This window comes from Arabidopsis thaliana, chromosome 3 (assembly GCF_000001735.4).
Source record: "Arabidopsis thaliana chromosome 3, partial sequence".
NCBI classification, from domain to species: Eukaryota; Viridiplantae; Streptophyta; class Magnoliopsida; order Brassicales; family Brassicaceae; genus Arabidopsis; species Arabidopsis thaliana.
The window spans coordinates 10,984,007-11,006,534 of NC_003074.8; the positions used below are offsets into that span (position 1 = coordinate 10,984,007).

At 31.0% G+C, this 22,528-nt stretch overlaps 5 protein-coding genes, 1 long non-coding RNA gene and 1 pseudogene across 16 annotated transcripts; 3 read left to right on the forward strand and 4 right to left on the reverse strand.

The window, feature by feature from the left end:
- Positions 1-43: 43 nt before the first annotated feature.
- AT3G28960 (Transmembrane amino acid transporter family protein) lies at positions 44-3,197 on the reverse strand. Of its 5 annotated transcripts, none has more exons than NM_001338990.1 (4): positions 2,166-2,631; positions 1,671-1,773; positions 988-1,595; positions 44-757 (listed from the first exon to the last, which is right to left on the reverse strand). In NM_001338990.1, exons 2-4 carry the CDS (start codon positions 1,759-1,761, stop codon positions 239-241), a joined length of 1,218 nt encoding a protein of 405 aa, NP_001327239.1. In that variant the 5' UTR covers positions 1,762-1,773; positions 2,166-2,631; the 3' UTR covers positions 44-238. The 5 variants fall into 5 exon arrangements, with proteins under 5 accessions (NP_001327239.1, NP_189538.2, NP_001327238.1 ...); NM_001338989.1 differs by lacking the exon at positions 2,166-2,631 and adding an exon at positions 3,166-3,197 and having other exon boundaries at positions 183-757; NM_001338992.1 differs by having other exon boundaries at positions 192-757; positions 1,671-1,771; positions 2,166-2,620.
- A 581-nt stretch (positions 3,198-3,778) lies between these two features.
- On the reverse strand, positions 3,779-6,010 carry AAR3 (defective in cullin neddylation protein (DUF298)). Of its 2 annotated transcripts, none has more exons than NM_001338993.1 (9): positions 5,716-5,917; positions 5,353-5,479; positions 5,101-5,152; positions 4,938-5,013; positions 4,776-4,858; positions 4,599-4,695; positions 4,484-4,508; positions 4,317-4,396; positions 3,779-4,229 (listed from the first exon to the last, which is right to left on the reverse strand). In NM_001338993.1, the coding sequence occupies exons 1-9, from the start codon at positions 5,774-5,776 to the stop codon at positions 3,964-3,966; spliced, it is 867 nt and encodes a 288-aa protein (NP_001326021.1). In that variant the 5' UTR covers positions 5,777-5,917; the 3' UTR covers positions 3,779-3,963. The 2 variants fall into 2 exon arrangements, with proteins under 2 accessions (NP_001326021.1, NP_189539.1); NM_113818.4 differs by having other exon boundaries at positions 3,781-4,229; positions 4,484-4,529; positions 5,716-6,010.
- A 2,516-nt stretch (positions 6,011-8,526) lies between these two features.
- AT3G05645 lies at positions 8,527-8,775 on the forward strand. Its single transcript, NR_141190.1, has one exon. It is a non-coding gene; the product is annotated as an other RNA (long non-coding RNA).
- Positions 8,776-9,110: 335 nt separating this feature from the next.
- Positions 9,111-11,000, reverse strand: AT3G28980 (mediator of RNA polymerase II transcription subunit-like protein, putative (DUF1216)). 5 transcript variants are annotated; one of them, NM_001338994.1, is made up of 4 exons: positions 10,569-11,000; positions 10,210-10,486; positions 9,773-10,089; positions 9,111-9,669 (listed from the first exon to the last, which is right to left on the reverse strand). In NM_001338994.1, exons 1-4 carry the CDS (start codon positions 10,917-10,919, stop codon positions 9,397-9,399), a joined length of 1,218 nt encoding a protein of 405 aa, NP_001326979.1. In that variant the 5' UTR covers positions 10,920-11,000; the 3' UTR covers positions 9,111-9,396. The 5 variants fall into 5 exon arrangements, with proteins under 5 accessions (NP_001326979.1, NP_001326978.1, NP_001326976.1 ...); NM_001338995.1 differs by having other exon boundaries at positions 9,167-9,669; positions 9,773-10,065; NM_001338997.1 differs by having other exon boundaries at positions 9,184-9,669; positions 9,773-10,065; positions 10,138-10,486; positions 10,569-10,996.
- Positions 11,001-14,020: 3,020 nt separating this feature from the next.
- AT3G28985 lies at positions 14,021-14,333 on the forward strand (annotated as a pseudogene). The gene has a single exon.
- A 4,011-nt stretch (positions 14,334-18,344) lies between these two features.
- Positions 18,345-19,066, reverse strand: AT3G28990 (Plant protein 1589 of unknown function; the record flags this gene model as incomplete). Its single annotated transcript, NM_113820.1, has 3 exons — positions 19,005-19,066; positions 18,785-18,890; positions 18,345-18,469 (listed from the first exon to the last, which is right to left on the reverse strand). The coding sequence occupies exons 1-3, from the start codon at positions 19,038-19,040 to the stop codon at positions 18,345-18,347; spliced, it is 267 nt and encodes an 88-aa protein (NP_189541.1). The 5' UTR covers positions 19,041-19,066.
- A 2,565-nt stretch (positions 19,067-21,631) lies between these two features.
- Positions 21,632-22,508, forward strand: AT3G29000 (Calcium-binding EF-hand family protein). The gene has a single exon (NM_113821.3). The coding sequence runs from the start codon at positions 21,785-21,787 to the stop codon at positions 22,367-22,369; it is 585 nt and encodes a 194-aa protein (NP_189542.1). The 5' UTR covers positions 21,632-21,784; the 3' UTR covers positions 22,370-22,508.
- Positions 22,509-22,528: the final 20 nt, after the last annotated feature.

The following is a 22,528-nucleotide window of genomic DNA, read 5'->3' on the forward strand; positions in this document are numbered from 1 at the left end:
GCATTGAGAAGCTTTACAAAAGAAAACATTAAGTAAAGTGTAACGCAAGACTGAAATAAGAAAGATTTTGATGGAAATAAAAAACCAACCACTCAAATGTTTCCAACACTTCGATAGAGCTAGAAATTGCAATGTAAGTACCTAAAAGGAAGAACTTTTATGAATTGAAGTTAACACTTTTTGGGGTATTAAAAAAACTTCATTTAGGACAACACAACCCTCATAATTCTCAAAACATTTATACACTACCAATTATATCTCGAAGTGCAATGTAAGTACCTATTACCCCAACAAAAACACTCATCACTACCATTCCAAACAACATTATAGTCTCACACCCAATTTTCTTGTAGTTTCCAAAGATCTTCAAGTAACATAAACAAGGCAGAAGTATAGAAACCGTAACGCTCAATAATGCTCCAACCAGCGACATCATATAACCAAAAAAGGGAAGTGTCTCGGCGATCACGACACTACTTATGATGAAAAATGTGCTTATCAAGAGATGTAAGTATGCCTTTTTGGAGTACCGTGAAGGAAACCAATCTTTTATAGTGTTCACGGTTGGTGTGATCATCAGTGCGTATTTGGCTACCGGGTTTACGAGAGTTGTGTATATTGCCACCTTCGAACTCGTCTTATGAATTGGAAGATTCAGTGTTATTTGTGATAATGTTTGTGATCCATACATTAAGTAGCCCAAAACTGCCATTGATGTGTATCCTATGGTGCATAATATAAAACATATTAGTAGGACCTGCACAAACAAAGAGTGAAGTTAACATTATTCATTTTCAATAAACTAGACTTGGGGAAAATAAAATCTTATAAGAAAAGCGAACAAAACAGAAACAAACGAGAAAAAAAAAAACTCTGGAATGGCTCGTTTGAAACCTAATTTATTTTCGGATGACAAAAAAAAAGACGAAAAAGGGTCATGGATTTGTTGGTTAATGGTAGTGATTGGTTTAGATAGAAATGACTTACATTGTTGAACTGATGTTTGCTTTTCATAGAAGAATACAAAGTGGGCAAAACTGGATGCGCACCATAGCAAAAAGCATATAAGCTCAAAGCAGTAGGGATCCCACTCCAATTTATCAACTTTCCTTTTTGATGAAACCCAATCCCATCAAATGCGCCAATCCAAGATATTGATCCAAGCGTCACAGTCGTAGCTAAAACGCCACTCATAGAAACATACGACAAGACGCTGAGATTATCCCACCATAGAGTTGGCATAATGACAAAGGCGACGGTCGCCATGAAAGCTTGTTTGCCATTCAATCTCAATCCGATCATTTCGATGGTAAAACCCGGGAAAAGATTGTGAAGATTGTCGCCCTCGAGGATCAAGAAACCCGTGGTGACTAGATAGAGCTCTAGGTGCATGAAGACTGACACAATGATTCTTCCCGGTCTACCAAATGCGCGTTCTCCTATGTCGGGATATGTTTTGATGTTGCGGTCCGCATTCATACATTTTGTAATGAGTAAGGATGTGTAGAAGGCGGTTACGGCTAGGAGTAACAAAAGTGAAAGACTCAACCATCCTCCACGAGCAAGTGAATATGGTACCGATAATATTCCAATTCCTAAAGCAATTCAATACCCTAATTAGTGATATTCATTAATAAATAAGTCTATCGAACCAAATAAGAAATATGAACCTGAAAGAGCATTGAGTGCGTTGAAACATGTTTTAAAGAAAGATGAAGATCCGACATTGTCACGTTGTATTTCTTGGTTATCTTCTTCCATAGCTAATGACCTCTAATAAGAAAAATGGAGAAACTATGATCATCATTATGAAAAAGTAGATTTTTGGGGAAAGAAGAGAAGAAAGAAATCAATACAGTTGAGTAATTTAAAGCATAAGCAAGAGAAGCGTGGTTAGTGATATTTGATTGAGACTACTAATACACAACAATAATATTTTATAACTTTGCTTAGCTTATTACTACTTCTCAAAAAAAAGAAAGCAAACTCTAAACTCGATTACCTACCCTAGTCACACAATTAACTTGATAATCTCAAAATTTCCAAGGCTTGTTACACATAGAAAAAATACATGGGATTTTTTTTTATATCTCTAACTAAGCTCTAGATATCGGGTACAGAAATGAGAGATCACATAAACATTGAAAAAAAAAACTTAAATGTACCTGGAAATTGTTAGGGTAAAGAACCAAATTCAAAACCCAAAATCTTTATCAAGATAGTAGAAAACAAAACAGAACACAAGCCCCAAAGTCAAACTCTTCTCTTCCCTAGGATAAACCGATAAACCCAAAAACCCTCCAAATTGTAACGCTTGGATGTAGTTCACAAACAAGCTTCAAACCTTATTTATATATAAGAAAAAAAAATAGTCCAAAACCAATAAGGAAAAAATAATAATAATGGAAATTCTAATTGGACTAGGATTAAGACTTCTGTAAACAAAATCAACGGTGGGAGTTTTTCTAACTCTAAAGAGCTTCATATCCAAAGGAAATCTTCTAACATGAAAAAAAAATAAAAACAAATTGAGCTCTCTAAAGGAGTTCGTGAGAACTATATCAGCCTTTAAGATCATGAAAGAGGAATGAGTGGAAACACACACATTTGCAAGCAAGAGGAAACTTTTCGGTGTGTAGTTTTTAAAGATGATGAAAAAATGTCCTATACGATAGAGATATTCAATGCCAACTAATTAGATTTTAGCTTTTTCCATCTTTTGTGAAAATAAAGATTTATGATAATACTCCAAATATGATGTATATCAGAATCAGGAAAATATTATAAAATTTATTACTTCATTCCAAATCAAATTCTAAATCATACACATTAAACCTAAATCAAAAACTCTAGCCTACCCTTAAACTTAAACCCAAAAAGGCTACAATATAAAGTTAATTTGCTGGATTTAAAAAGATTTAGCCTATCATAGGATACCTATGTTTGTAATTTAGATATCTTCTCTAAGGTTTTTTACCTAATCATCCCAATAAAAATGCTACCACAAAAATGTCGACAATTAGACTAAACTCACATAGATCTTGGAGGAGAATGTTTGTTTAGTTTTCAGAGAAGAGAACTATGCATATAAAATATTACTCGAGAAAATGCATGGACAAAAACTTCAAAACTTTTTGGTTTAAGAAAAAGAAAAAGAGAATGAACCTGAAAAATAAGAAGAGACGTACGACGAGCTTGATGAACCGGAGAAATCACACGAACTCGTAGAATTGGTGACTAATGAGTGTTTTTGGTTTTGTGAAAGAAAATCAAGAGCCACCTAGAACATATAATATTTCTTTGGATTGGGATTTGGTAGAATTGGTGACTAATGAGAGAATGAAACTGATCTAACATTAAAATATATAATATTTACATAAAAAAAGGAATCTTTAGAAGTTTGACCAATTAAATAGAAGAATTTTTAGAATATGTTAAGAAATTAAATAGAATGAAAAAATATCCAAAAAAAAAAAAACGTTTTATGCAATAAATAATCTAATATAGTTAGCATTTTAAATCAACTAATTTGTTGTATTATTATACATACATATAAAAACTATGACTTACAAACAAAACGAAACAAATGCTCAAATGTTTATGGAATTTTCTTTTTGAAAATGAAACAAATGCTTAATTAATTTTGGGTTTAGTGTTGTGTTAATTCTTCTGTTTGTTAATGCTGCTTGGTAACTTGTTCTCACAAATAGTCAAAAATTTCTCTAGAAACTTGACGTTATTTAAAAGTAGTCAAAATGACCACTCAAAAAAAAAGAGATTAAAATGGAATAAGATCAAATTATGAATGATTGAAGGAACAAATTATTCTATAGCTTACAACAAAGAAGAACTCAACTGTCATTTAAAGAAGTGAGGTATTTAGGTAGGAAAAAATGAGACAACACCTTGAGAATTCTTTTGCTTTGTATAATCTATATATATGTGCGACGATGTTCCAGTGTTTCATGGTTTATCTCCAGTCGATAAAAGACTCGCAAAACCTTGTGAAAGACTTCGCTCGATTGAACAAGGGGACTTTGATGAACACCTTGGACTGTTGCTGGTTTTGATTCGTTTGAAGTTTAGCAAAGAAGAAGAGTTTTGGGTTTCTAACACTTCTTCATCTTCATCTTCTTCTTCTTCGTCATTCTTCTTCGATGTTTTTCTCTTTAAACCTGGAATGTTTCTTAAACCCGTGTGTGGGCGGCGATAATCTTTGTGATGCTCATCTAATACCAAAAGAAGAAGAAGAAGATGATAAGACTATGTCACGAAAAATTTTACGATCTAAGATTATAAAAACCACAGATATGTACCTTCTTGATAGAGGCATGATTCAGATTCTGTGTCACCACATTTGCAGAACAAGCTAGTGTCCTTATTCGGTCCTAAAATACTGCGCATCAACAAAACAAGATTGAGTCTCATTGTTTAATGTGTAGAGTAAAAGGTATTCAGGACAAAAGCTTTTATCATTTCGAACCTGTACATATGCTCGACAAAGTCATCTATTAGGACAGGCCATGCACCTGAGTGAAACAAATACCATAAGATGAATCAAAACATAAACATATTTACACACTTCTAACAATTTGTACCTTCAGAGTCATATCCTTCTAGATTCTCATGTACACAACGACTAAACGCCAAGACTTGTTGCCAAGTATCTTCTGAAATATTGTGCCGTTGATTTTTCTACAAGTTAACATCATCTCCTTCTCATTAGATATACAAACACAAAGAGCCATTTGGTACAAAAAACAACCAAAAAGTACCTCGATAAAGTCACACCAGCGGTTAAGTAACCTAAATCTCCCAGCCAAAACAAGTTTCCATGCAGTAATAGCTCTACTTATAGCTGGAACATCATTCAAACAAGTTTAACTATCATCTCCTTTGGCTACTGCAGCCAAAGCAATGACTACAAAACCACTTACTTATATTCTTTTGCCCATTCTCGCGGCACATAAAGAAAACAAAATCGTAAAAGCAAGTAAACTCCGTAAAGTCCACCTACAAAGAGTACATATCAAAGGTCAGATCACAATCAAGAACCTAATTAACCCGAAAACTAAAGAACCGAGATACAAAACAACTTGCCATTAAGTCTAGCCGTGACATCAACTTAAACAATTCATCAAAAATCGAGTTCCTGCAACGGTAAACAAGCAAAAGAATCAGCTCAAGAGCGGTTATTTTTGCTTAGCCATGAAGATATTGAATTGACATCAACTTAAACAATTCATCAAAAATTGAGTTCCTACAACCGTAAACAAGAATCAGCTCAAAAGCAGTAATCTTTGCTTCAATAGAGAACCCTGAAGATAATGAATTGGCTACTCAAGTCCATACCTAGCTTGAAACTTATTCTCTACTAGATATAAGAGCTGAGTTATTGCTTCTTTAGACAAGTTAAATCTTTGAGATTCTTCGCCATCACAGGGTTTCTTATTACACAATTGTTGTCCTGATCGAATAGCTGATCACATTCCAACAACAGAAACTCAATTAGTCCTATAAACATTCCTATAAGCAAAAGATCTTGATAAAACCCTAGTTAAGTAACAAACCACAGAACTCAAAAGGATTCAACTTTTTTTCCAAAGCAATGTATAGATAACTTAAATCAACACTATATGGGTAATTAAAAGATTGATCCTTTATATACAAAAACTAATATATGAATCAAGAAAAGATCAAAGTTTGAGACTTTACCACAGAATCTACGATAAATCTCGAATATATCGAATCGAGCAGAAACTGGCGAAGAATCCATGGATTTGTCTAAAAGCTCGAAGCTTTTCAGATCGAAGCTCGAGCGAAATCGAAGGAAACGTATAAACAAATCCCAACCAAAGAAATCGAAGTTGGCAAATCCCAAAAACGAAAAAAAAAAGAGTTAAAGTTTTTCACTTGCAAAATTAGAATAGAGGCTCTCTGAGATTTTGAATAAACCCTTTTTGATTTAATCGGGCCTAAGGCCCATTACAAATGAAATCCATGAAAATATCTATTTTAATTTGACAAATGCAAAATTATGATTAACATGATCAAGATAATTGTAATCGTAACAAGATTTTTTTTTTTTTTTTGTCGGCTAACAAGAATTTAATTCCACCGGAAAGAGTTATTAGAATTTCGTTTTATTTTTGTAAAATAGTCTTTGATTGATATAATAGTCGGAATTTTAATGAAGAAAAATAACTTCAAGTATCGGGCAGATTCATATGTGCATAAAATGTGTATTGTTTTTTTGTATGTGTGTAATGATACTTAGTTTATGTGACACAACATGTAATAGTATAGATTGTGATAATATTTATTCTACCAAATATTTGTGGCTAAGATTCTCGTTTCATAAAACAAAGAAATTTAGTTAAATCGATTGGGTAATTAATTATTAGTAAAAATATTATAAAGGTTAAATAAGTTTATCACTATAGCTTACAATAAGTGGAATATGAAAGAAAAAAAAAAAACGATATTAGTTATCTTTGGGTACTGCAGTATACATGTCTACGAAGGGTTTCAGCGGGATCTTCATAAACTTTTCAAAGAAAATCTGACCGCGACTTCCGCTGGTGAGAGCCTTAGAGCTCGAAAAGAGAGGGAAATGAAAGAGAATTTGAAACGAGCCGATGAAGAGAAGACGCAAAGTGACACTCTCAAAATGGCCGAGAATTGGATGAAGAACACGGGATGCTGGTCTACGTTGATGATCTAGAATCCCAAGAGAACTCCGATCCTAAGACATATTTACGAGTTTTTTCCGATGATTGTTGTTTCTTATTAATAAATTTTACTCTATTTCCAATTTTAGACATGATTGTTTCATTTTATTGGTTAATCTTAGTGGAATAATCTTATGCTAAAAAAAAAAATTACCTTTGTGTTATTCTTAAAGGTTTGAAATTATAGTTCATATGGGTTTTCAAAAATCTTGAAGTTTACAACAATCATGATCATCATCTAGTTCTTGTAACAATCATGAAAATCATTCTAGTTCATTTTTAAGTTTTAAGTAACTTATTAAGGGAAAATCTATGGTTGCCTGAATTTTCAGCTCAATACTAGTTACAATCTCAGTTTTCCACTCCAAACTTTTTGTCAATTAAAAAACCACCAAAAAAACTTTAAACTCATAAAACTACACGTATTTTTGGATTTGTTCTTAAAACTATACCTCCAACTGAACCTATCAGTTAACAAGTAGTCAAAGGTCATATTTATGATTACCGAAAAATGTATGTTTTGTTTCAAAAGAAACATAGCTTTAGATTTAAAGAAAAAAAAATGATTGTCAAAAGGAAAATGTATATGTTCTTATATTACCAATAGCTTAAAACAAAAGAAATTCGTGGTATATTTTTCATATTATTTTTTTTGGTAAAATTAAGTTATAGGTTCTTATCTTTAATTGTTTATCAAAACTAAAAAAATAAATAAAAAGATATCTTATTGTAGAGAAGATATTCTTTTAATTTTTTTTTGGGTTAAAATAGAGTCAAAATCGGATTAATTTTGGTTAAATATTGGGTAAGTCAAATCGGATGAATTATTACCGGTTAACTGATCGGTTCATTTGGAAGCACAGTTTTAAGAATAAAACCGAAAACACATGTAGTTTTATCGAGATTAAAATTTTGTTGGGTGGTTTCTTAAGTGGCAAAAAGTTTATGATAAAAATTTGAAATTGCAACTTGTATAGGGATGAAAATTCAGGCAACTCAAAACCAATTAAAAAACTTTATGTTTTGGAGAAAATCTTTTTGCTAATTAGTGGTAGCTCTAGATCATTCATAGCCCAAGCCGAACCTTTAGATAAACTGTTTTAGCTCACTCATAACTGAAATCAAATAGACAAAACTGAACTGTTTTCACAAACAACCTTCCATGGTTGATCAAGAAACTCAACTTAACATCATTTTATTTCATAATAAAACCAGTGGAAGCAAGCAATGTTGGCTCATACATTTCAAATGCTTCTGGGCAAATTTAAAAAATATCCCACTAACATTAATAATTTGTCCTCTTTTTACATATACAATTTTTTTTTGTGCTCCTTTTACATATATAAATTTTTTTTGGTACTCCTTTTATATATAGAAATTTTTTTAATGTGCCTTTTTATAGCTATATTTTTTTTTGTGTCTTTGTACATATATAAATTTTTTTTGTGCCCTTTCGTATATACAAAAAAAAAAAAAAATTGCTCTTTAAATTTGTGGATACGGGGCGGTCTTACTGCCCGTCCTTATACTTAAGCAGGAACTGGAAGGAAGAAACGTAACAAAATATTAAGTGCTGACCTTGAAAACTTTATTGAACCTTTAAAGGACAATTCGGAGATCTCATGCATGGGTTAAAAGGACGACTTATGGCAACTTATATGGTTGTTCACGGTGGGTATTTTTTTTTTTTTTTGCTCGAATGGAAGATGAATCAAGAGGTTACGAAAGATTCAAACTCTCATGAAAAATATGTGAACAAGAATCAAGAGGTTGTCAAGGATTCTAACAGAAGAAGAGGGTAAACAGGTAAGAAGCAATCAGGTGATCAAGAGAAGGTGTTGACGGTGGTGGGAAAGAAACATTGTGGTGGTGTTGAGTTGGTGAGAAGTCAAAACAACTAGAAAGAGATGAATTTTCGAAAATGAAAGGAAAAAGAACGTGGAGATGGTTTTGTTGATGGTTTTGTTCTTCAACAAAACCTTGATATATAAGAATGTATGTATTATACTTGGTCCACAAGATACATGTCTTATTCCCCAAGTTGTCTCTAATAGTAAGTTATCAAGAAAACTCAATGCTTTTGTGAAACCTTAAACCTCAGATTAATATTAGTTACCTCTCTTGATTAATGGCCATGCCAACCACACCGAATCAAACACATGTCACCAATATCTTAACCATTTGCTAATTTATGTTTTTAACAACTATTTTTAATCTTGTTAATCTTGGGGAGTTCAGTTTGTATTGAAAATATTTTGAGCGCAAAATTAAGAAAGATTCTTATAGTCGTGTAAATCCTACGATGAACAATAACCATAAACCGTAATTGTGTTTTTAAAAAATATTATCAACAAAAAGTTTGAGGATGTATATACGTTGTGAAACTTCGTTAAAAGTTGTTATGTCGTGTGTCTTATATGCACTAAAAACAGATGTTAAGCAACCCAAAAATATCAAAAATATTCTTTTAGTTATCTCATTCACTTATGAATAGGAACTTTCAATCTCTATTTATGTTTACAAAATTATTCTTTGCATAGGCCGGTCGATATATCTATGCCTAGCCTATACATATCTTGGTTTTATTTACAAGAAGAAAAAAAACTTTAATTATTCGCTAGTTGTTATAATATTACGGCATTTTGTGAGTTATTGTCTTTCAAGTTTACTTTGCTTGCATCTTGCCGGAAGAAGAGGAAGAAGAGGAAGAGGAAGAAGACGAAGATGCAGACGACTCACTCTGAGCTGCAACCTCAACGAATTGGGTTGTGACTTGTTCCCATTTGGTGATTGTCTGCTTAATCTGTACTTGTTGTGTGGGTGTGCATGTCAAAGAAGCCTTGCCTTTGTTCTGACTCACAATTTGAGCGTGGATGGTATCTAACTCTTCGAGAGTCTTCATCACTTGTTCTTGGTAAGCTTCCATATTCTTCTTTACCTATGAATATACCACAAACAAACAAACAAAGAATTATGGAAATGAATTATAATGAAGTTATTGCATCAATTTTTATAGTAAAGTTGAATTATTATAAAGTTACCTCTGCTGATTTGCTTCCAATTCTTGACCTCATAACTTGCATGGCACCAGATATTTTCCCAGCAGCAGTTTTAATCCTAGAGAACAAACCTTTTCTTTCTTTTCGGGGAGCAATCATCGTACCCTTAAGTTGCTCGAAGAAGACCTTGAATTCCTCCTTTTGTGGACACTTCTTTTCGAGGTTCATTATGAATGTCGAAACATCTTTTGACGTCTCTTCCTCCACTTGTGTCACTGTTAAACTGCTGCTCTGACTAGCTTCGGCAGTTTTTGAAGAAGAAGTCTCACTTTCACCTTTAGCGGAAGTCTCACTTTCACCTTTAGCGGAAGTCTCACTTTCTCCTTTAGCGGAAGTCTTACTCTCACCTTTAGCGGAAGTCTCACTTTCGCCTTTAGCGGAAGTCTTACTTTCATTCTTAGCGGAAGTCTCACTTTCACCTTTAGCGGAAGTCTCACTTTCTTTCCCAACACTAGACTCTTCACTGGAAGAAGCAGAGGTTGATGTGCTCGATACCATTGTGTTTGTGATCCGAGTAATAATGGTTTCCCATTTCAAGATTCCTTCTTTGATTTCCTTTTGTTGTTCAGCTGTTAGTGTCATGGTTTCTTCATTCTCCTCTTTCTTACGACCTCCCATAATTTTAGCCGCGACAGATTTCATGAACCTAAAGGTATCAATAGCCTCCTGTTTTTCCTCTTGAATTTCCTCCCTAATCTGTTAGATATATTTGCATGATGTAGTAAATAAATTAGTCTATTAATTAGCCATAATTTTTCTACCTTGAAGAAGAAGTTACCTTTCCAATCGCAAAAGAAGATATGGCCTTGAAGATACCCCCGGCTTTGGCCTTCATGTCCCGGTCGTAATCTACTTGGCCAATCCTTCTTATTGGGCAAACATACTTGGCGAATCCTCTAAGTTTCTCAAAGAAGGCCTTGAACTTGTTTGTCTTGGGACATTCCTTCTCGAGGTCGGCCACAAAGACCATTACTACTTTAACGGTGTAAGGCTCTACATCCTTCACCGTCTTTGGATCTTCGATTTGAGGCAAAGATGGCTTAAATTTCAGGTGTGCTGATACTAGGTCAAGAAGGGTCACAGATGCAAATAGAATGGTGAAGCATAACAATAGTTGAACTCTTGCCATTATTCTATTTTTTTAGTTTTTGTTTTAAACTTTTTTTTTTTTTTTTTTTTTTGAGGAAGAGAGACTGAAGAATGAATGAATAATAATGGAATTCTTTGGCTGCTTTTATAGTCATGTTAAGTTTTCTATGTTTAGAAATATTGACCCTTTCACCATCGAGAATTTGGTGGAATATATAAGGTCAAAATAATAGCAAAAAGTTTCATGGTTCTGAAGTGTTCCAATGAAATCTATAGTTGTTGTTGCATTTTAAATTATTCTTATATTTTCAATATATATATATATATATATAAGATAGTAGAAAATGGGTTTCCTATATTAGCATAATTGGAGAATGTTTTGGCGACAATTATGGAAATTTTACTATTCGCAAGAATGGGTAAAAAGTTGATCTAGAAATTTTCAAACTCTTGAGACCACGGGATTAGTGGACTTTCAGATTTAATATTTTTATTTATACTAAGATTTATATATTTCTTAATTATAATTTAATATATCTATACCAATGAGGAGATTTATATTAATATAGGCAGTTAGATTTAAAAATTAGACCAAGGAACTAGGAAGCAAATGCAAGGAGTTATGGGTTCTGGTCGAAAGACAACATATTCTCTTTATGCAATGTGACCAACGTTTCAATTCCTTGGCTGTCCTTGTCTAACGTGAGAGCCACATTGCCGACAACCCAAACCGGAGGTCCCCATCCAACATGGTAGTCTCATAGCTCAACTACGAATAGTTAGCAAGCATAAAATTTGCTAGTTTAGAACCGATTACCGAAGACAACCCACAATAGACTTGGATAACAATTAGTAAGTCCTATCCCTTTCTTGGTAAGTCTCTAACAGCCTCTTCAATTTTAACTTCTACATCTCGACCACATAAGAGAACATAACATTTCCGATAAGGCTTTTTGGCGAAGGGAAGGTCTCTTGGGGCTTAAGTTAGAGCGGGTTTGATGGATATATCATATATGCCAACGTCTTTACTAGCAGATTTGGTTCTGAGCTCCAAGCTCTTTCCACTTGGATGCATCGACCATGAATCTCTTATGGTTTTCTTATTGGCATGTTCATCCATTTTCTGGTGGGTAGAAATTTACTACGGAAAACTTGGAGCCGTCCACTGTGTTGCAAGCCTCTCTTCGAGCCATAGCTACCCAAAGACTGAATGAAGTCGAGATGGTGGTTGCATCCGCAATTTTGTGAGTGATGCAGATCCCCATGACCATGCCGCAATTTATTTTAATTTATTTGATGTATCATTATCTTTAATTTAGTCACCAAGAAATATTCTACAAGTAGATAGTTTACTTGTACTATGTGCGGCGTGATATGATGTTAAGTATATATGTTGTAGTTTTAGTTACAAATTGTATTATACTAGTTTATAATTTGATTTGATATGAAACGTTCCAAAATTTGGATATCTAGAAAAGCTATATCCATATAGCGAAATATTGAAAATGAAGAAATTGGATCCGAGACAAAATTTCCTATTTTTGTCGTTTCAAAAATATGTTAAATCTATTAGAATCAAATTATTAAAAACAAACATTTTCATGTAAAACAATCCTCATTTTGTTTCTTGGTGAACCATGCCAAAGTGTGCTACATGGTTTTGGATTCTAACCCAATTTTCCATTTTTTTGGTTCTTGTTTTTAATTTGGGTATGGCCTGTTTTTTAACTATGCAAAAGATATTGTTTTTTGTTTTTTTTTTTGCCAAAAAGCAAAAGATATTGCTTAATTCACTATTCTCTTATATGGAAAAAACCTTACCATCTTTCTCTTTTATAGAGAATGTTCTAAAATGTTCAATCCAAGTTAATAGATGTGTTCACTTGCTTTTAGTGGTTGAAAAACTATCGTTATCAATTATCATCAGATTTCATAAAAACCCAAGAGTATTCCATAAGAGCTTAGGTTTTAACCTTTCTTTCTATGTATACACCATGCTTGGAATTTCTCTTGTGTCACTTTTCGAACTCTTAAGAGTGGACAGTTTGGCAAAGAGATAATAGATTCCTTGTGTTGTAGGTTCAAGTATAGAACTTTTACAAACCATACCTTTAAATCAAATCAAATAATTTTCTCGAATAAAATATTAGAAATCAATTTATTTATTTTTTTTTGGAGATATGTATCGGTGATTGATTAATTATGTGAAGCTGTTATACATTTATTTTATCTTTGTATTCAATATTTCTTAGTTAATGTTGCTTGTTTCACACTTGGAATTTCAACTTTTATTTAAACTAGATGAACACCCATGCGTAGCATGGGTTTTTGTTTTTAAAATTATCGAAAAATATGATTATGATTTTTTGTTGATTTTGATGTTCATTTTGATAAATTCATCTATTTAATATAATTATTATTTTTTATGATTAGATTCATCTATAACTCGAAATATCAATTCTACTACAATATGAATATTTATATATTTATTATTCTAATATTTCACTATCATGATCACATACTACAACAATATATGATATACTGATACAATGTATGTAGTTATATTATTTATGTGTTTTGAAACTTGTCTAAATTAATTGTAACAAACAATTCTTTATTCCATATATTCTCTCGTCATCTAGTACACAATCACATCTTGATATGCTAGTAATTTAAGTCAACAATGTAATTCTCATCCCTACCATATAGTCATATAGAGTCTCATGTTGTTATTTTTTTGGTATGTCTAATGTCTTGTATGACTATTAATTAGTTTTGATTATTGGTTTTATTTTATTTTTTTCTCAATTAGTTTTGCTAGTTTTTTAATTTAATTAATGTAGAATGACATATGTCATTTTCTTGTGTGATGATATGTCACTCATATGGAGAGTGTTGGCCAACTTTCATATATATGATTTATAAAACGGCTGATCAAATACCTAATTAAAGTATTCAAAAATGTGAAATTAAGTAAATTAGTATCAGATTTTCACATTTCATTCCATATAAATAAGCAAGGATATCTTCTTGTTATTCAACAATTAAAAAAAAAAACAATACTCAATTTACTCAATTTCATTATGTCTATCAAAAATGTGTTTTCACTCCTAACGGTGTTATGCATCAAAGTTTCTATAAATGCTTAGTTCCCCAGTTTCCGGCTCCGTTTCCTTTTCCATTTCCGTTCTAACGGATTCCTGGTATGCCAAGATTACTTGATATAAATAAATGTTGGTCATCCGTGATGGATATTCATGAATACACTGCAGAGATTTCTCAATCCATTTTCACGGAAAAATTCGGTAATTTAGGTTGGACTTGTTGCAAAGAAGTTTTAGACGCCGAAGCCAATTGCATGCCAAAAATTCATTCCATTTTTCTCTCCGATTCCAAACGAACAATGTTCAAGAATAGTGTATACACCAAAAATAGAATTTTAATTTATTTTTAAAATAGATAAAAAAAAATTAACTTATTTTAAAACAATTCGGCTTACGCTACATATTATAATAAAAAAAACAATTGTATAGTAATAACATTTGAAAAGTTTCATTTGGATTCAATATCATCTCATTCTTCAATTAGAATGCATAACACCTTGAAACATCGAGCCATAATTGAATTTAGTCTTACATTGTTACAGAACTTGGGATTGTTTTCATAAATCTTTTAAATATCTCATAACACTAAATCTGCAGACGGTTAATAATTTTATTAGATAAGACCAGTCTAAGTAGGCAGGTGTGAGAAATAAAGAATTTTTTTTACGATATCTAAATTCTATATAGTAATCAATATTTTTTAAAAGAAAAGTTTAATCTTACACATTCTATATAACATGCATTTACTAATTATATATATATTAAGATATCATACCATTTAAGTTTTAAACATTTCTAATAAATTTATTGTATTTCTTAATTTATACTTAATAGTATATAAGAAATATAGGTAATATGTTTAACATTCTTGTTTGATAAGGCTAAATTATCTTTAATTTTGTATATTCCTTATATACTAATTGAAAATATTTCTTAAAATATCTTTAAGTTCATGTGTTATTAACGAGACTAGGGCGAAACCCGCGCCAAGTCGCGGGTTTTTTTTTAATGTAATTTGTTAAGCTTTATGTAGGTATTAAATGTCATTTGTCATATATATGTAGAATAAAAAGATTCATTTGAAAGTGATTGTAAACACAATGCATTTGTTAAAATTTTTTTTAGTAATACATATAGCCTTTATAAGTTTTAGAAGCTAATTTTTTGCTTTACGAACATTTATATAGAAGAGTCAATAAACAAAAGTAAAAAGAGTTAAAAATCACTATGTGCTAATTCTAATGGGGTTAAAGTTATTTTAGATTCTTAAGAATATGTTATACGGAGTTATCATCTTTGATTTTAATGTTTTCCACATGCATATTTGATTCATATGTTGAAGAACAAAAATGACATCTTAGTTGTAACCTTTTTTTGCTTGTTTACATATTACATCAACAATGTCATTTGTAACATTTTTCAGCGTAAGGTTCTTTTCCAAAACTTCCATATATATTGGTGATTTATCTTAAACGCTAGTTTTTTTCTCCATTATAATCATAGCATCAAACCAAACTGAAAAATGATAAGATACTAACTAAGTATTATAATAATATTATTAATCCGGAAGATACAAAATTGAAAATATTTTTTTTAGTTTGTCATCTTCTTCTTTTTGTAATTTGCATATTACTTAGTGATTTGTTTTATGAATCAAATGCATATTTGAGTATAAAATTTAATTAGTTTGAATAATTAGGAAGAATTTTATTTTATTATTAGTTATATTTAAATTTCACATTTTATCATAATAATATAATATTTTGGTATTTTTATACTTTGTATAATTATATATTATTATTTTTTGTTATTTTTCATTTTACCGTAAAACCACCTGCTGGTTAACCAGTTATAAAACTCTAGAAAACGCTTCAATTTTTAACCATTAAACCAGTGGTTCAAAATATTTCATAACGCTTGAAACCGCAACCGTCTGCTTCCGCAGACACTTTTATTCATAACCGCAAACGCTATGTTTAAATCAGCGAGGCCTTTAATCATTATTACCCTCTCATAATATCATACTACTATCACCATCATCATCATCATCATATAAATATATCATAGTCATAATAGCTATCATCATGATAATAATATTATCATAAAGTCGTAATTTTCCCGCCAAAACATACCTCTTAATTTTTCCCCAAAAAGTAAACCCGTAATTTTTCCGCCAAAATAGTAAACTTGTAATTTTCTCGCCAAAATAGTAAACCCGTAATTTTCCCGCCAAAAACGTAAACCTGTAATTTTCCCGCCAAAAAAATGTAAACTCGTAATTTTTATGCAAAAAACGTAAGCCCGTAATTTTTCTGCAAAAAACATACACCCGTAATTTTTCTACCATAAACGTAAATCCGTTAACCAGTCATAAAGCTCTCGCAAATGCACAAATTTTTAACCGCTAAACCAGTCGTTTAAATTATAACGCTTAAAACCGCAACCTTCTGATTCCGTAAACTCTCGCAATCACAACTGTAACCACTGCGTTTCAACCAGTCAGGCCCTTAGATAAATTTTCTTAGTCATCGGCATTCGGTTATCTGTTCAGTTTCGGTAGGTATTCATTCGGTTATTTATTCCTTCGGTTATAAAGTTTAGTGTCATTCGTATATTTTGAAATTTTTGTTCTGTTCCGGTTCTTTCGGTTTTGAAATTTACTATAAATTCAGTTATTTTTCTTTGAATATTCTCGGATATTACTATTATCTATATCTTTTAATTATTTAGTCTAGAAAGAACTAATATTTTTGAAAGTATAATTATATTTAGGATATTTTCGGTTACCCAAAATATTTCAGTTTCTATCCATTCTGTTTCGGTTCTTTCGGTTATAGAATTTAATATATATTCGGTTATTTTCAAATTTTTGGTTCTGTTTGGTTTGAGTTTTTTTTCATTGGTTTTGGTTCGGTATATTAGATTCGTTTTATTTGTCTAGGCCTAAGTTTTTAGATTAGGAAGTTTAGGCCCATATTTTTATATAGATTTTAGTTTTGAAAGTAATTTAGTTGGGGTAAGCCCATGTCTAATTTTAATTTTGTTAAATTGATGAGATGATATAGAAAAATAGTATGTTTTTATTGGTTGAAGTAAATGAGCTATATTAATCGAAATGTTTTAATTGATTGTTAATTTTGCAGAGGTATCAAGCTGAGGTTCACTGAAAAAACTGATGTGTCCACACAGGAAAGACTTTTAACACTTTTAAGGTGTTGATTGTCATGTTAACGTTTCATCTTCGGAGAGTCAATCGTTATTACAATATTTAACGATTTTGTCACTAGTGTTATATATACATATCGCACACAAATGAATTTCTTTTAAAATCCTATTAAATAAAAAAAAATTATGAAACAATTAATCTGTCGAATAAGAAGATGAAGATCGACCTAACATTTATTCTATATTAACATAAGAAGTATCTATTAACAGATAAAGATTGTATTATAATAAAACCAAATTTACATCAACAAAGCATCCAACATTTTTATTAGTTTTATTTACTGATTATGTTAAACGCTTCTATTTGTATTAGTATCAATACTATATTCTTATACATATAATATCATTCAAATATTAATTAAATACATGACCAAATTATTATACGAAGCTTATTGAAATAGCCCGCAGTGACTTTTTCTTTAATCATTTTCAATAACTGTTAGAAAATTAGTACAATTTGCCATCAGTTCTATAATCAAATTAAGAACTAACGTTAAATGTTAAAAACCCGTGTTGGTTATATATAATAAATATATTCTAGTATTTTGTGTACCGTATTTAATCATTTTACAGATAAAACGAAATAAATACATCACTGATTTAAGTAACATAAATATATATATATATATATATATATATATATATATATATTACATGTATCGTAGTATTTCAGATTTTGAACCTTTGGAGCTAGAATAGCTATGAGATTTTGACACATAAGATTTATAGAGCAATAATACTATGAGATCGACACATAGCTTATTCATTAATATATGAGATATGCATCACAAGAGATGTTTAAATATATGTACTGTAATCTGTTTAATTTTCTTTCCCGGATAAGGTTAAATTATATTCTCTAATTTTAGATATGAAGTGTTATTGTTTTTCATTTTCTTAGTCAATGCCAAAGCTATAATTACCTTCCAAAAGATAAAATGTTTGGATTAAAATTTTGAGATCAATGGATCAGTTTCGGAGCTAGACAGCTATGAGATCGACACATAAGATTTTTAGAGCAATAATACTACGAGATCGACACATAGCTTATTCATAACATATGGGGTATGTATGCATCACAAAGAGATGTTCTTAAGGAAGAATCACATATGGATAGAATATAAGACTTTTAATCATCACAAAGAGATGATGTTCTGAATTAATTGGTTTGTCTCCTCCTCCGACATTGATTCCTTTTTCATAAGCTTCTGCTCGTACGTCTCAAAGAAGTCCTTGTTCTCTTTAACCAGCTCCTTCCAAACTAGTTTTAATTCATTGACAGTGACAACATAAACAACAAATAACACTACAATTAATCTCCGAGGCCGTAGAATACTTATACGAGATAATCGAGACCATTCGTCAACATACATAAAATAAACATAAACAAAAAAGCTATAAGATTATCGATGGTTAACTCTATCATGTAGCGTATTAAAAGACTAAGAGTTTATATATAACTTGTGGAAAGCCGAGACATATTCAAAAATATAACGGTGACCAGTGCCAAAAAACATTGGAATGATCGAGTAAAATGCATCAAATGTATGGAAAATATGATAAGAGAGGTCCAAACCAGTGGACGTGATGATGGGATTGATGTTTGCATTCTCTGAGAGAGCTTCCATGCATTCCTCTTTGCTCATGTTAAAGGTCAAACATGTCTCTATCATGTGTTGCACCTATACATAACACATGACACACTATCACGTTTTTATATATATACCCTTAAGAATGTACCTAAAAGAAACTGTTCCTTCATGAGAAGAAACGCATGCACATGTTCGAGTTATTACCAGATGAATGTATACAGCGGGAGAAGAGTGTCTCATTTCTATTATATATTTTGCTACAACCACAAATAAACTCGTATACTTAGATTAAAAGGCTCCACTATATATATTGACGCTCATTTATAGAAGAGCTTGCAAAGAAGAACATGAATAGTGATGTAAACATGTGGCCCGAAGACCGCACACGTAGGAGATTAATTATAATTGGTTGAGACATGATAAGAAGATATTGTAAGAAAAGTGAAAAAAGAGAGAGAGAAATTTGTAAAAATTACTCTTTTATCTCCTCTTCTTTGTTTCCATTTCCAATCTATATCTCATTTTTCATCCATAGGTCCTATATTTTTTCCCAAAATAAATAAATTTATTCAATCAATTTTGCTATAGCCTTATCTGCGGTTTATTAGGTCATAAATTTTAATTAATACACAAATCTAAATAAATATGTTATATAGATCATAGATTTAAAAACTTTTACGGGAATTTATCTATTTAATAATTTACAAATACTAGTTGAAATTCAATGTTATCTTGTTAATGATTTATTACTAGATTTGAAAATCCGAAAATACAAAGATTCAAATCCAAAGTTAAACTTTTGTATTTCAAAATCCACATGTCTGATTTTAAAATCTATATAATTTTCTGGGTCCCATAAAGATTTATATATTCATTAACAAATAATGGTATCATATATAGAGTTACAGAATAACAACATTTGCTTCACTAAACATGGGAAATAGATATTGGATTAGCAATAGACTATTAAATTTTTTTGAGTACATAAATGTAATTTCTAATTACTGTGTAAGCAACATTGTTTTTCTGCAACCACTACTTCCGCATACCAAAAAGCATTCAACATAAAAGGTTTCCATGAAAACTAATATAGGCTGTGGTAATGATTTAAACATCCAAAAGGATTCAGAAAAGAAAACAACAATAAGGATGAAAGCTTAACGAAATTTGCTTCAAAATACTTAAATAAATATCTTTGGGTCGACTGTGTAAGCAGCATTAAGAATGGGTTTACCCATAATTTGTCCAGATAAAATCGTCACTCTAATGTCAAATCTCTATAATAGAACCCATCTAAAACTCTTCTATTGAGTTGTTTGATTTTTCAACCCATTGTTTACAATCTCATGTAATTTATTTTACCACTTTGTGTAGGTTTGTTTAACTAAGTTCTTTACATGCATCTATCATCAAAACGTGCTGGTACATAGCTAACCAATCCATATATTTATGCTTAATTTCTGTTAGTTTTTAATAGTTAGTTATCCGGTAATTTAGTGTGAATGTTTTTAATTGCTACTATAAAATATGTTACATCAATTATTCTAAAATATAGCTTCTTTTTCTTTTTTTTTTAATATAAAACTTCATTGATCGATCCCTAACTATTGATGGTACTCTTCGTCTCGTTGTCACTTTTCGGATCAATCGATCTACGACTACTGGTCACCAACACATTTTGATCTACAAACTCCTGATCGATCGTTTTAGGCCAAACAAGTCCAATAACGCATCAAAACATCCAAATCTCTCACAAACACCTAGTATATGTAATAGACTCAAATTAAAACAAGAGAAAAAAAAACGTAAAAAAAACTGCAATACGACAAATGATTCAAACGAAAACTAAACGAAAGACTTAAGACACCAAAAAACAAAACATATTAGAACTATTCAAAAGAAAATACTTTAATAAATCATAAAATTTCAGAACTGGAACAACCAAAACCGAACCAAAATTTAAAAAAAAATCTAATAGCTGGAACCGAATGAAACCGAATCAGAACCGATAGCAATACTCGAACGCCCAGCCATACTTTTTGTATAAGAACTCAGATAAATGATGGATTTAAAGCATTCTAAGTTTTAAGAAAAAAAATGATGGTTATAACAATATTGACATATAAAAAAAAAAAAACGCCAGCCGTCAATTAGAGTTTTGAAATCGCAATAATAATGTTATGCATGAATAGGAATTAGGTTCACATTCTTTTTGTATTTGATCTGTTAATATCATGGCCGATATAGATTGAACATTTTATCTAAAATACTATTATATTTGACCATGAAATCATGTTGTTCATTACCACTACAACGTTTACAACCATATTTTCACTAATCACTAGTTGAATTCATATATCTAATTTGAGAAACAAAATATTTCAAAAATAAAATAATTTTATAGATGATCCACTTATGTATTTTCAATTTGTCTATGTATTTTAACTAAACTAATTAAATCAGTATAATAAGCATACATTTAATTTCATGCAACCCGCGATTTCTAACCTAGTTATCATCTAACTACGTTCATAAGCCCAGTCAAATTAGGATTGAAATAAATGTACAAAAAGTCAAAAAGTCTTCAGTCAATTCAAAGTCTTGGTCTCTCAAGTTTTCCATTTAATAAATAAGATATTTGAATTCGAAATAACAAAAGTCTATATTATTTAACACAATAATATATCCAACCAATGAAGACATACAAAATATCTTAGTTATTAATAACTAAATAAATAAAAAACACGTCAAGCCGACCAAACTTTCCTCCAAATAAGACCAAAAAAACTCTTAACAATTCCAACAACGTTAAGAAGAAACTAAAGAAACTTCCTATTTCCAATTTCTTTTCAAACAAGGACTCTGTCTTTTGTCTCTACTTGCCCTACCACTTTCCTTGCACCAACACTTGAAAATCTCAAATCTTGTATATATATCAACAAACAAACACAAATTCTATATATCATTCATAACAAAACATAACCATGGAGTCGAAATCTTCTTCTTCTTCTCTACCTTTGTTTGCTCTGTTCAATTTTTTCCTCATAAGTTTTTGCAGATGGGTTTCTTCTACACGTATCTTTTTATCAAGATTCGTCCCTCTTCTTCAACATCATCAACGCGTTTTCGACAAAAAGAACAACAAAGACCAACAAGAGACTTTGACCAAACAAGAAGATGATGATGATGATGATGATGATGATGATGATGATGATGATGATGATATTGATATTTCTAGAGAAGAGGCAGAGATGGTTATGAGAAGCTTAGGGCTTTTTTACAACGATGATCAGCTTCAAGAACAATACAGTGCAAAAGAAGTCTCGAGTTTGTTCGAAGAGAAAGAAGCGAGTTTGGAAGAAGTCAAACAAGCTTTTGATGTGTTTGACGAAAACAAAGATGGTTTCATTGATGCTATAGAGTTACAGAGAGTTTTGACAATCTTAGGGTTTAAACAAGGATCTTACTTAGACAATTGTTTGGTAATGATTAGGTCATTAGATGGGAACAAAGATGGAAAAATCGATTTTAACGAGTTTGTTAAATTCATGGAGACTAGCTTTTATTGAACCAAAAAGTTTTGTAATGACATTCATTCTTTAATCTAATGTTAATACTTCATTAAACCATGTCTCTTTGTGGTATTTAATCGAACACTTTCCATGCACAAAGTGTTTTCGTGTGTTTAAGATAAAAACTAATCAGATAATTAATTCTCTAATCATATA